The sequence below is a fragment of the Loxodonta africana genome, chromosome 3 (genome assembly GCF_030014295.1).
Source record: "Loxodonta africana isolate mLoxAfr1 chromosome 3, mLoxAfr1.hap2, whole genome shotgun sequence".
Lineage (NCBI taxonomy): Eukaryota > Metazoa > Chordata > Mammalia > Proboscidea > Elephantidae > Loxodonta > Loxodonta africana.
This window is the reverse complement of record NC_087344.1, coordinates 188,412,636-188,426,110: the sequence shown is the minus strand read 5'-3', so window position 1 is coordinate 188,426,110 and position 13,475 is coordinate 188,412,636. Positions and strand designations below refer to the sequence as shown.

At 39.7% G+C, this 13,475-nt stretch overlaps 1 protein-coding gene across 5 annotated transcripts in view; it reads left to right on the top strand.

Moving 5' to 3' along the window:
• The window catches only part of GON4L (gon-4 like), a 95,103-nt gene that overhangs the window by 42,629 nt on the left and 38,999 nt on the right, over nucleotides 1–13,475 (top strand). For all 5 annotated transcript variants that reach the window (XM_064282685.1, XM_064282684.1, XM_064282683.1 and 2 more), the window contains 7 exons: nucleotides 6,961–7,154; nucleotides 7,845–7,919; nucleotides 8,105–8,155; nucleotides 9,557–9,607; nucleotides 9,923–10,018; nucleotides 10,901–11,020; nucleotides 11,717–11,887. In XM_064282685.1, the coding sequence (XP_064138755.1) occupies nucleotides 6,961–7,154; nucleotides 7,845–7,919; nucleotides 8,105–8,155; nucleotides 9,557–9,607; nucleotides 9,923–10,018; nucleotides 10,901–11,020; nucleotides 11,717–11,887 (758 nt within the window). The remainder of the gene's footprint in view (nucleotides 1–6,960; nucleotides 7,155–7,844; nucleotides 7,920–8,104; nucleotides 8,156–9,556; nucleotides 9,608–9,922; nucleotides 10,019–10,900; nucleotides 11,021–11,716; nucleotides 11,888–13,475) is intronic.

Here is a 13,475-nt window from a genome sequence, read left to right as displayed (position 1 = left end):
CAACTATTCTCTCTGTATTTTCTGTTATCCCTCCCTGTTCTGGGACTCCAATCACACACAAGTTATTCTTCTTGATAGAGTCCCACATGATTCTTAGGGTTTCTTCATTTTTTTTAATTCTTTTATCTGATTTTTTTTCAGCTATATTCCTGTCAATTCCCTTGTCCTCCATATTCCCCACCCTGCATTCCAGTTGCTCGAGTCTGCTCCTCTGACTTCCTATTGAGTTGTCTAATTCTGTAATTTTACTGTTAATGTTTTGGATTTCTGAATGCTGTCTTTCTATGGATTTTTGCAGCTTTTTAATTTTTCCACTATGTTCTTGAATAATCTTTTTGAGTTCTTCAGCTGCTTTATCAGTGTGTTCCTTGGCTTTTTCTGTAGATTGCCTTATTTCATTTTTGAGGTCATCCCTGATGTCTTGAAGCGTTTTGTAAATTAGTTTTTTATATTCTGCATCTTGCAATTCCAGGATTGTATCTTCATTTGGGAAAGGTTTTGATTCTTTAGTTTGGGGAGTTGTAGAAGCAATCATGGTCTGCTTTTTTATGTGGTTTGATATTGACTGCTGTCTCCGAGTCATCTCTAAGGTATTGTAGTGATTTATTCTATATTTGCTCACTGAGTCTTATCTTGTCTTGTTTTCTTTCAATATATGTAGATGGGCTACTAGATTGCGCTGTCTTGTTTGTTGTGGCCCTTGAATCACTTATGTCCTATTACCAGCTGGTTTGGTCTGTTACCAGATATATAAGCCTAAGAGTCCATTCACTATTCTTGAGTAGAATCTGATTTTGGGTCATGAAGTGTATGGTGGAGACTGTCACGTATCCACCTAGAGAAGTAGTGGTGATAGTTGTGTGCACCAGATTCTAGTAGCAACAGGGGTTCACACTCCAGGAGGGGCAGGATGCTGACAGGCTTCCCCCAAGTGCCAGTGAGGTAGGTGTGTCTCTATTCCTAAAGCACTTTGGTAGGTGGGCACTGCAGCTGTACCTTAGGCCCCCAATGCAAGTACCTCTACAGATTGGTAGGTGTCACCCTCCTTAGACCCCTGAGGCAGGAAGCTAGGTGGTCTGGGGGGAGCTTCAGCCCTCGGTTCTCTGTTGTGGGTCAGAGAGGGCTCTGTTGAATATGCAGAGATATCAGGCATGGGAAACTTGTCTTTCCAGTAATCTGCTAAAAGAATTACAGTCAGATCCCTATCAGAAATGCCTTTGCATTATAATAGCCACTTTGTTCCCTGTAGGGATGAAAGCCCAAGACTGTGGATCACATATGTTTGGCTGGAGCTGGTTCTGTGTTTTTAGTCCAATTAGGGAAGGATTTTTGGTCCCTGGGTTTTTTCTAGCTGCTTCTCTCAGGCCAGGAGAATGGCTTAGGAAAAGACCAAAAAAAAAAAAGGAAAACTGCAGCGCACTTCACTTTCTGGCTCAGGAAATTCCAATGTTAATGAAGCCGCCTGGAAAGGGGAGGGGAGGGTTCAGATAAATAGGAGAGAGTAGCACCCTGGATTGTAGACAAAGTTACTTATCTTACTTAGGATGACTGTTTTATCTGAGATTCCCAAGGGGCGTGTGTGTTGACTGTGTGCGCTGGCTCGGTAGAGATTGCCCCCGAAGGTCAGGCCGGCGTCCTGTGTTTGTGCTGTCTCAGAAGCCGTGGTCAGTTTCTCCGCTCCCAGTCCAAAGCCCAGCGCCAAGGTTCCCCGGCTGGGACGCCGCACTCCAGGCTCCAAAACTAGCCGCTGCCTCCCGGTGACTTCTCCTCCTGTCAGCCGTGTCGCTGCGCTGCCTGTGTGCCCTGGCAGGGCTTCCCCCGAGGTCACTTCTGGGGGCTAGGGCTGCGTCCTGTGTGTGCGCCGTCTCAGGATGCCGTGCTTAGCTCCCCTGCGCCCAGTCCAAAGCCTGGCGCCAAGGTTTCCTGACTGCGACGCTGGCTCCAGGCTCCGAAAACAGTCAGTGCTTCCCTGTGGTTGTTCGTTCTCAGTCTCTGTCACTCAGGTCAACTCTTTAGATCTGTGTTTGATGGTCAGGGTTCGTAGATTGTCATGTATGTGATCGATTCACTTGTTTTTCCGAGTCTTTGTTGCAAGAGGGATCCGACGTAGCTTCTACCTAGTCAGCCATCTTGGCCCCGCCCCCCTGTTCCTTTTTTTGTTTTGTTTTTTCCGCTGTAGGTGTTTTGCCCCTAAATCCCAGTTGCTGTCGAGTTGATTCCAACTCATGGTGACTGGCTTATTTGATAGATCTAAATCTCTGGTTTCTCAGCCAAGCAAGACTGCTGTTTTCATTCAAGTGAAGTGCTTCCATTCTGTCAAGGATCATACCTCCTTAAGACTTGTCTGTAGCGAGTCTCCGTTCCCTTCAGACCCTCGTATATATTTTAGTCTGCTTTTATAGCTGTTTTTGGTAGAAAGGGTAGTCTGATAAAAAACATTTTGTTGTGACCAGAGCCATAAATTCTGGGTGTATTTTTGATAGGATTGTTAAGCAACCTTTTTTTTTTTAATTGAAGTATGTAGGTTTGTGTGTGTGTGTGTGTGTGTGTGTGTGTGTGCGCTTTAGGTGAAAGCTTACAGCTCAAGTTAATTTCTCATTAAAAACGTATACACGTATTGTTTTGTGACATTAGTTGCAAACCCCACAATGTGTTTGTCTGTCCAGTTCCTGTCCCTTCCTGCCTCCTCATCCTGCTTTTGGTTAGGAGCTGTCCATTTGGTCTCATATATCTGATTGAACTAAGAAGAACATTTCTCACGAGTGTTATTTTTGGTTTTATAGTCCTGTCTAGTCTTAAGAGTGGCTTCAGGAATGGTTTCAGTCCTGGGTTAACAGTGCATCTGGGAGGCGGTAGTTTCGGGTGCTCTTCCAGTCTGTGTCAGACCATTACGTTTGGTCTTTTTATGTGGATTTGGGTTCTTTTCTGCATTTTTCTCCTGCTCTGTCTAGGACTCTCTGTTGACACAGCAGTCATTGATGGTAGCTGGGCAGCATTTAGTTCCGGTTTCAGGTTGTGTTGGGGTCTCTGGCTCATTTGGTCCTTTAGTCCTTTGAGCTAGTATTTTCCTTGTATCTTTGGTTAAGCAACTATTTTAATAAGATGTGAGCACCTTTGCTGATTCAGATATTGCAGAAGTCACCCGTATTTTTACTGACCTCATCTACTTTCTTACTGTGCGTTTTGCATTCATTTTATTAGCTTCATCATTAGGTCTACTTTGCAGAGAATATTTTGTTTTTGGCCACCTTCCCCTAGTTATTCCCATCTCATGGAAGGAAAAATTAGATTTTGTTTTTAATTTTTTCCCATCTGGTCTTTATAAGATGACTTCCTTTTTTAACTTTTTTATTTCTCTCCTTTAGAATTCTTAGAGTCAGTCAGTGCTCCAGCATTTAAAAAGGATTAGATTTAAAATAGAGTAAGAAATAGATAAATTACCTGTTCTTTTTTGCGTTGCATGTGCAGTGTTGGCATTTGAATGTATTAATGTTATGTTACTGATGCATATTCCCTAACTTAGCATTAAAATCAGAGGAGAAATATATTTGATAATATTTAGACATAAAGATGGTTTAACTCCACAGTGATAGTTTTGATTCCATGTTTATGATATAGCCATTTTAAATAGAAGTATGTCAACCCTGATGATTTTTCCATGAAAAAGTATTCTGTGATGTGAATTTCATTATTGCCATTTTAACTAATTCTTTGTTGTTTCTTCACTGTTTACTTGTTTTTTATGTATATAAATTTTTATTGGGGTTAAATGTTTGTACATTTTAATGCAGTGCTGTTCAAAGTGTCTATTCTGTGAATTGTTACTGGTTCAAAACAAGATAATTTATGAAAACTGAGGGTAAAGTTTAGAAATTTTATAGTAATTTGACATTTATGGCTATATTTTTATTTTATTTTACAAAAGTGTGAGTTTACAATGGATTGGCAAAAATAAAACTGGTTCTTCACCACAGCTAGTTTGAGAAGTACTATTTCAAAGAAAATTTGATTCCTTATCAACTACCCATACAAGATTTTAGCAGCTTCCATTGCTAGCTTCCTTTTTGGCCTTTATTTTTATGAATTTTGTTTTTCCCAGGATGAATTTCATAGTTCTAAATTTTGTAGAGAAGATTTGATTTTTTGGGGTCAATTTTTAGTAACACATTTTATTGTTTATAGCATTAGTAGTTTTGTGTCTGGATCAGTTTTTGCAACTAACAACAGGATAAGAGTATAAAGCTGAATCACATCTTCCTCAGGTGTCAGAAATAATGTTTTTGGTCTGCAACTACCAGGTCATTCATTGTTAAAATACTGTTAAAAGATGAGGAGGGAAAGGTGAATGCCAGAAGCCAAGAGCTGGCTAGATTCATCTATATGGGAAAGGATGTGAAAGGGAAGGAAATAGCAAAGAGGAGAAGAGATTCAAGAGTGGTGAAGAGAGAGAAGTGTTTTGGAGTTTATGGAGAAGGAGGGTTGTCTTAGTCTTACTGGAAACCCTGGTGGCATAGTGGATAAGAGCTACAGCTGCTAACCAAGAGGTTAGCAGTTCAGATCCACCAGGCGCTCCTTGGAAACTGTACGGGGCAGTTCTGCTCTGTCCTGCAGGGTCGCTATGAGTCAGAATCGACTCGACAGCAATGGTTTTTTTTTTTTTTTTTTGTTAATTTTTTAGTCTTACTTGTCTAGGGGAACCTTGGTGGTATAGTAGTTAGGAGCTCAGGTTGCTAACCAAAAGGTCAGCAGTTTGAATCCACCAGTTGCTCCTTTAAAACCCTATGGGGGTGTTCTACTCTGTCCTATAGGGTCGCTATGAGTCAGAATCAACTCAACAGCAACCGATTTTTGGTTTTGGTAGTTGTCTAGTGTGGCTGTAACAGAATTACCACAAGTGGGTTGCTTTAACAAAGAGAAATTTATTCTCTCACATTTTAGGAGGCTAGAAGTCCAAGTTCAGGGCGCCAGCTCCAGGGGAAGGCTTTCTGTCTCTGTCAGCTCTGGAGGAAGGTCCTTGTTATCAGTCTTTCCCTGGTCTAGGAGCTTCTCAGTGTAGCAACCCCAGGTCCAAAGACACACTTTGCTCCCGGTGCTGCTTTCTTGGTGGTATGACATTCCCCTGTCTCTCTGCTCGCTTTTCTCTTTCATGTCTCAAAAGAGATTGGCTTAAGACAAAACCTAATGTTGTAGATTGAATCCTACCTCATTAATGTAACTGCCAAATTACATCTAATGATGTAATAATTTGTTATGGTAACTGCCTCTTGTCCTGCCTTATTAATGTCATAGAGGTAGGATTTATAACATACAGGAAAATCATATCAGATGACAAAATGGTGGACAGTCACACAATACGGATAATCATGGCCTAGCCAAGTTGACACAAATTTTTGGGGGGCACTATTCAGTTCATAACAATATATATGTTTGATTTTGCCTTTTTTTTCTTCTTTGAAATCATTATCAGAAGACTTTCCATGTCATTAAAAACTCTTAGTAGAAATTAAAAAAAAAAAAAAATTCTTCCCTGTTCCTTAAGACTGCTTTTAATGGCTCAGTTATAGTACATTGTATGGATACGCTGGCATTCACCTAACCATTCCTATAATATTGGACATTTAGAGTTTTTCCATGCTTTTGCTAAAGTAATGTTATAATGAATATCTTAATTATCAGTCTTTGGATATCTGATTATTTCTTTAAGAAAAATATTTGTTTGAAAGTTATGAAGATTTTTATCAAACTCTTGATTTATGTTTATAAATGCAAAAATAATTTTTTGAAGTTACTAATTGTTTTTCCCGGAATAAATACTGTCAGGGGGCAGCTTGAAGGTCATATAATCTTTCATGATCATTATTCCAGGTCTTACCAAATTCTAATAGTCAAGATATTCTTCCTTTTGTCTGGTTTTATATGTGCTCCTTTATTGTAGAATAGAGAGAAACATTTGCGGTCCCCATGTGTGACCCCATGTGCGTAAGAGTAGAACTGTGCTCCATGGGGTTTTTAATGTCTGATTTTTCGGAATTAGATCACCAGGCTTTTCTTTCAAGGTTCCCCTGGATAGACTCAAACCTCCAACCTCTCAGTTAGCAGCTGAGCACATTAACTGTTTGCATCACCCAGGGACTCCAGAATAGAGATACTTCCTTCTTTTAATAGTTCTGAGAGTGGAGTTTTTAAAATTGGTTTGTTCTTTCCTTTCTTTTCTCTACACTGAGTGGTATAATGATAAATTATATTCGTATATTTTTTTTGGTGGTAAAACACTTTGATATATATTATTCCATCTAATCTGCATTGCATTCCTGATGGACAAATATGCATATTTTACAAAAGAAAAAAAATGAGACTATATTACCAAGTGGAACTTGGAGTACAAACCCACTGTTTTGACTTATTATCTGGGTTGTAAGACTGGAGATTCTAGGGCTAGAGTGGTTGGCTTCAGAACAAAGCATTGTCACTTACTAGCTCTTAGGGAAGTTTCTTAATCTCTCTGCCTCAGTTTCCTCATCTGTAATGTGGAAAAATAATAGTACTCACTTTATGGGGTTAATCTGTACAAAGTGTGTGGAAGAGTGCCTGGCATATGAATACATTCAGTGAGTGTTAGCTAACTACTGCTAGTGCTATTACCATCTATTTCCATATCATGGAAACCCTGGTAGCATCGTGGTTAAGAACTACGGCTGCTAACCAAAAGGTCAACAGTTTGAATCCACCAGCTGCTTCTTAGAAACCCTATGGGGCAGTTCTCCTCTGTCCTATAGGGTCGCTATGAGTCGGAATCAACTCAACTGCAATGGGTTTGGTTTTTTGGTTACCATATCATAGTCTTCTTTGATTTTAGGGCCAGAAAACTGAAGGCTAGTTTCCTTTTAGTGTTGCCTTTCTGAGCTAAATTCCTGGGCAGCTGTTCTGGAGATTCTAGTGATGTTCTTGGTTTATTTGCAGAAGAGCAAGACAATGAAGAAAGTGAGAAAAGGAGAAAAAAGAAAAAGGGTACCAAGAGGAAACGAGACGGAAGAGGTCAAGAAGAAGGGACTTTGACTTATGACTTGAAACTGGATGACATGCTTGACCGAACCTTAGAGGATGGTGCCAAACAGCACAACCTAACAGCGGTCAATGTGCGAAACATCCTTCACGTGAGTTATGCTGGGGCAGCTGTGTAATTATAAGGGAAAATTTCCATGGCCGCAAATGAAATTATTCAGAAAATTCTGGATTCTTGGTATATGAATTACTAATTTTGAGAGTTACTGTGGCAAAATCTTTTACATTTCCAGATGGCTTCCTTCTTTGCACTCAGCACATGTTTGAAATCTGAACACATGTTAAAAAACTTAATTGGGAAGATAAACTGTTCCTGTTTCCTTCCACTGCTTTGATTTTTATTGTATTGTTTAGCAGATTTGTAGTTGACGATGTTGATGGTGGATTTACTCTCTTGAGGGTTGAAATGTCTGCAAAGATGCCCAGTTAACAACTTACAGTACTTTGCACATACGTAAATACCGTGCTTTGATATACAGCAGCACAGCTATTTGCAGTCTTTGCTGTTCATTACTCTTAAGCATATGTTCACCTCAGAATCTTAAGTGAGCTGTTTCTGTTCCTAATGGCTGCTGGTGAGATTGGTCCATTTGCTGCCACATTGTTTGAAGCTGTGTGCTTCTATCCAAAGCTTGCTCTTGCCTTCTTCGCTTTCAGCTTTGCTTTAACCCAATATGAAGCTATTGGGATATGTAACTCTGGTTTATCCTCTACGTCCATCTAGCAGAGATACAGAGAGTTTTTACTTTTGTTGCATAAAGTGAAATTTCATCTTTCTCCAGGAAGTAATCACGAATGAACATGTGGTAGCAATGATGAAAGCAGCCATCAGTGAGACGGAAGATATGCCAATGTTTGTGAGTACTTGGTTGTCACCCTTTTCATGTCATGGGACGTAGTTACCTGTAAAATGGCAAAGTGTAACAGGTTACTTGGGTGTTTGTAAGTAGTTTTACAGCTGGGAGCAAAGGTAGCATTGCAGAATTCAAGAATCACAACATCATTTTTATTGACTATTTTCTTCCCTTTTCTCATTCCTTAGGAGCCTAAAATGACACGCTCCAAACTGAAGGAAGTGGTGGAGAAAGGAGTGGTGAGTGTTCTGTATTTCTGTTAATGCAGCTTAAGGTTTCATTGGCCTTTCTTGCCAGTCACATCACCATTGTCTAGTTGACATAGTCATGAAGTGAATTTTCATCTTTCTTTGGGATGTAATCACAAATGAGCACGTGGTAGCAATGATGAAATCAGCCATCAATGAGATGGAAGTTCCACGAAGTCTGTTTGGTATATAGAGTACAATTAATATTAATTCTCTCTTTGATTTGGGAAAAAACACATAAACACATAACAAACCAAGGAGATCTAAATCAGGCCCTGGATTGTGTTTACTAACCACAAATATAGGTGTAGAGAAGTTCGGCAATCGAAGATGATAGTTTATGTGGGAGAGCAAGGATCAGAGTTCAGGTCTCTTTTGCTTCTTAATGCTTCATAGATTGACTCAGACACCTCCAGATTCTGGCTAGCTTTCATGATGGCTTTGGAGTAGGCAAACTGATTAGTTCAGAAGCAGAGATGGGAAGGAGTATGGACTTGAATTGCTTCATTCCTTTCACTCAATAGCGGCCTCAGCTCTACAGAGCTAGAACATGTGGCCGGGACATGGCTGAGCTGAGGGAATGGAGAACCTAAGGCTCTTTATGGAGATAGGATCTAGTGGCCAGTTAAATTTGGTTCATAAAGTGGTTTTGGTTGGGTCACAGTTAAATGGTCAAGAAAGTATACACTCCAATGGCTTTTGTTAGCATATAAGAGCTTTTCGAAAATTCTCAAAAAAAAAATTTTTTTTCCACAAGTCTATTATGAAAATTTTTAAACATATAGAAATTTGAAAGAATATTACAGTGAATCTGGATCCATCTGGATTAAACATTTGTAACCTTTTTGTGATATTTGCTTTATATCTTTTTGTATCTGTTTTTTGTTTTTTCAAAATAAGTTGTAAACAGCATGACACTTTATCCCTACCTCTTTCCATCAAAGGTTTTCATAGCTGGCTTTTTGGAGGCACACTTGTGGTGTCATTGATTAAAAAAAAAAATACTAATGTGAAAAGGTACTGTAAGCTATCTTAGGTTTGTGTAGTTTAATGGTGTACAAATAGTTTTCACATCCATTATTCCATGGGAACTGACAGCCATGCTGTAAAGTAGGCAAGACAGACATTGTTTTCTCCTTTTAATAGATGATAGAGCAGATTCTTGCCAGATCCAAGGCAGAAAACGCTAATAACAGAAGTAGATTCTTTCTCGGTTCCTTTACCAAGCTCTGACAGATATTTGCGAGTATCCCCTCAGGGTTAATCAACACTCCTAGGATCACTGCTGCTAAGTGTTAGGTAGATGGCTCTTTGTGATGCTGAAGAGGAAGTAAAAATGAAAAACAGTCTATTTCAGATAAGAACTTAATTATTTATATTCTTCATCCGTAGGTTATTCCAACCTGGAACATTTCACCTATTAAGAAAGCCAATGAAATTAAGGTAAACTTGGATGGAGTCATTCTTATTCTTTTCCAGAAAGACTTTATCAGTTTTGAAACTTAAGTACTTCCTTTTTATTTGTTAACTTTATTTTTGACCTGTCTTTTTGTTCTATTTCTGGCTTTAGTGTTTTCCATTACATTACCCTTAAGTTTGGATCTCATGCAAGAAATCTCTTTATCCTCTGCCTTGTGTCTACTTGCTACTACTTAGAAGTTTTTTTCTCCCTGCCCTTCTCTTCTTCCCCTTATTTTCTCAAATACATGTGATTTGTGTTTCCCATCCCTCCATTTCTTTCTAATTGTACTTATGTAGCCTCCTCAGTTTGTGGATATCCACCTCGAAGAAGACGATTCCTCAGATGAAGAGTACCATCCAGATGATGACGAGGAGGACGAGACTGCTGAAGAGGTGAGTGGTTACCCTTGTGAGTGTTAATTGGCAATATAGGAAAAAATCTGGTTCAATAAGGTGGAGTGTACCTTGCTTCCTTAGCAGTGCATCACCCATTCTCTAGAAAGGATTGAGGCCCAATTCTGTTCTCTACTCATTTCTGTGCACAAATCATAGACTGTGAGGTGTTTTTCTGCTCTTCACACTCCCTTAAGTTTTTTTTAACTTCTTACATTGTGAAATATAACACACATACAGAAATGTGCACAGATTAAAAATGTACGTCTTAACAAATTATTATAAAGCAAATGCTCATGAAAGTTCATCCAAAATCAAGAAGTATAACATTGCCAGGGCACCCCTGTGCACCCTTCCAAGTCCCAATCATCTCCCTCCACCCTGAAGATAACTACCATCCTGACTTTGATAGTCATTTTCTTGCTTATCTGTGTAGTTTTACCACCTAAATGTACATTCTGAAACACTGTAGCTCAATTTTTACTGTTTCTGAAACTTATATGAATGGACTCATATTTATTCTTTTGTGTCTGGCTGTTTTTTTTCACCATCATGCTGTTGGGATGTATTCATCCTATTACAGTTATACTAGTTTGTTCAGTTCATTGCTCTGTAATAGTCCATTCTCTTGATATGTTCTTTGATTTCTTTGTAAAAGAATTTTAAAGCAATATTTTACAGTTTTGCAAAGTTTCCAGTGCTGATGAAGATAGCAATCTGATCCCTACCCCCACTTTCAGGATGTTAAACCTCTATTTCAGTTTTATTTTTTCTTCCTTTGACTAATTGATATTTTGTGCTATTTGTTGTTTTGAGATACTTCAGACTCAGTGGAATGAGGTAGAGGCATAAATGTAAAAGTGAACTGGATTTATTTTTTAGAGTTTATTGGAAAGTGATGTCGAAAGCACTGCTTCGTCTCCACGTGGGGCAAAGAAATCCAGATTGAGGCAGTCTTCTGAGATGACTGAAACAGATGAGGAAGGTGGCATATTGTCAGAGGTAATCAGCATCATATCGAAGAGATGAATTAGAGATTACTGTGTGAGTAGATTATCTAACTTGTGAGTTACCTGTGGTGATTCTGGGCTGTCACCCTTTGCCAAACACGATTCAAGGGCAGTAGTCATGCTGCTATCTTCCTGGCATTTGTGAGCTCTTCAAGGGGCTGAGGGTGTGATCTCCCAACCTTCTTGTCTCTCATACCCACGTTTTCTTGTATTGCCATACATCAGTTTTTATTAGATTTCTCATCTTTTGGTAACTTAAGTAGCATTCTGTTGGCTTCACTGGAAATAGGATGAAACCTAATGGATTAAATTTATATATTTGACAGTGCCTTTGTTTTTATGACTCATACTCATCATGGAGTTGCTATGAGTCGGAATCGACTTGAGGGCAAGGGGTTTGTTTTGTTTTGTTTTTATGTACCTCTGTCTAGATGGGAGGAGCCCTGGAGGTGCAGTGGTTATAGAGCTACAGCTGTTAACCCAAAGGTCAGCAGCTTGAATCCACTAGCTGTTTCTTGGAAACCCTATGGGACAGTTCTAGTCTGTCCTATAGGGTTGTTATGAGTCGGAATCGACTCAATGGCAGTGGGTTTGGTTTTTATCTAGATGGGAAGAGAAGGATCATTAGTATGTGGAAGACCCCTTTGCTCGCCTTCCATTATTTAAGACACCTACCTCTTTTAATCAGGCTGAGAAAGTCACCACCCCTGCTATCAGGCACATCAGTGCTGAGGTTGTGCCCATGGGGCCCCCTCCCCCTCCAAAGCCAAAGCAGACCAAGGATAGCACTTTCATGGAGAAATTGCATGCTGTGGATGAGGAGCTGGCTTCCAGTCCAGTCTGCGTGGATTCTTTCCAGGTAAACATTATAACTGTAAATCACCATGAAAGTCACGTAGAGTACTTTAGTGTTGCTCAGGTTTGGAAGAGAGGAAAAGGTATTCTGATATAATAAATAATGGCCATGAAATTTTTTTAGTCTTTAATATTCTGTGGTCTGTGCTATTTTATTGTAAGTGAGAATGGTAGCTTCTAAGGAAGGAATAAGGTATGTGGCAGAGGCATTTTTAAATGTGGAGCATGGGATTAGCCTTTACCCAAATAGTAACATGTTACCACAATTCCTTTATTGTTCTCTCCCTCTTTCTCCACACACACATACATATGTCATTGTTGTTAGGTGCTGTCGAGTCGGTTCCGACTCATAGCGACCCTATGCACAACAGAATGAAACACTGCCCGGTCCTGCGCCATCCTCACAATCGTTGTTATGCCTGAGCTCATTGTTGCAGCCACTGTGTCAGTCCACCTCGTTGAGGGTCTTCCTCTTTTCCGCTGACCCTGTATTCTGCTAAGCATGATGTCCTTCTCCAGGGACTGATCTCTCCTGACAACATGTCCAAAGTATGTAAGATGCAGTCTCGCTGTCCATGCCTCTAAGGAGCATTCTGGTTGTACTTCTTCCAAGACAGATTTATTCTTTCTTCTGGCAGTCCATGGTATATTCAATATTCTTTGCCAACACCACAATTCAAAGGCATCAATTCTTCTTCAGTCTTCCTTATTCATTGTCCAGCTTTCATATGCATACGAAGCGATTGCAAATACCATGGCTTGGGTCAGGCGCACCTTAGTCTTCAAGGTGACGTCTTTGCTCTTCAACACTTTAAAGAGGTCCTTTGCAGCAGATTTACCCAATGCAATGCGTCTTTTCATCTCTTGACTGCCGCTTCCATGGCTGTTGATTGTGGATCCAAGTAAAATGAAATCCTTGACAACTTGTCTTTTCTCTTTTTATCACGATGTTACTCACTGGTCCAGTTGTGAGGATTTTTGTTTTCTTTATGTTGAGGTGCAATCCATACTGAAGGCTGTGGTCTTTGATCTTTATTAGTAAGTGCTTCAAAGTCCTTTTCATTTTCAGCAAGTAAGGTTGTGTCATCTGCATAACACAGGTTGTTAATGAGTCTTCCTCCAATCCTGATGCCCTGTTCTTCATATAGTCCAGCTTCTTGGATTATTTGCTCAGCATACAGATTGAATAGGTATGGTGAAAGAATACAACCCTAGTGCACACCTTTCCTGACTTGCAACCAATCAGTATCCCCTTGTTCTGTCCAAACAACTGCCTCTTGATATATGTGAAGGTTCCTTATGAGCATAATTAAGTGTTCTGGAATTCCCATTCTTTGCAGTGTTGGCCATAATTTGTTATGATCCACACAGTCGAATGCCTTCACAATCAATAAAACACAGGTGAACATCCTTCTGGTATTCCCTACTTTCAGCCAGGATCCATCTGACATCAGCAATGATATCCCTGGTTCCATGTCCTCTTCGGAAACTGGCCTGAATTTCTGGCAGTTCCCTGTCGATATACTGCTGCAGGCATTTTTGAATGATCTTCAGCAAAATTTTGCTCGTGTGTAATATTAATGATATTGTTC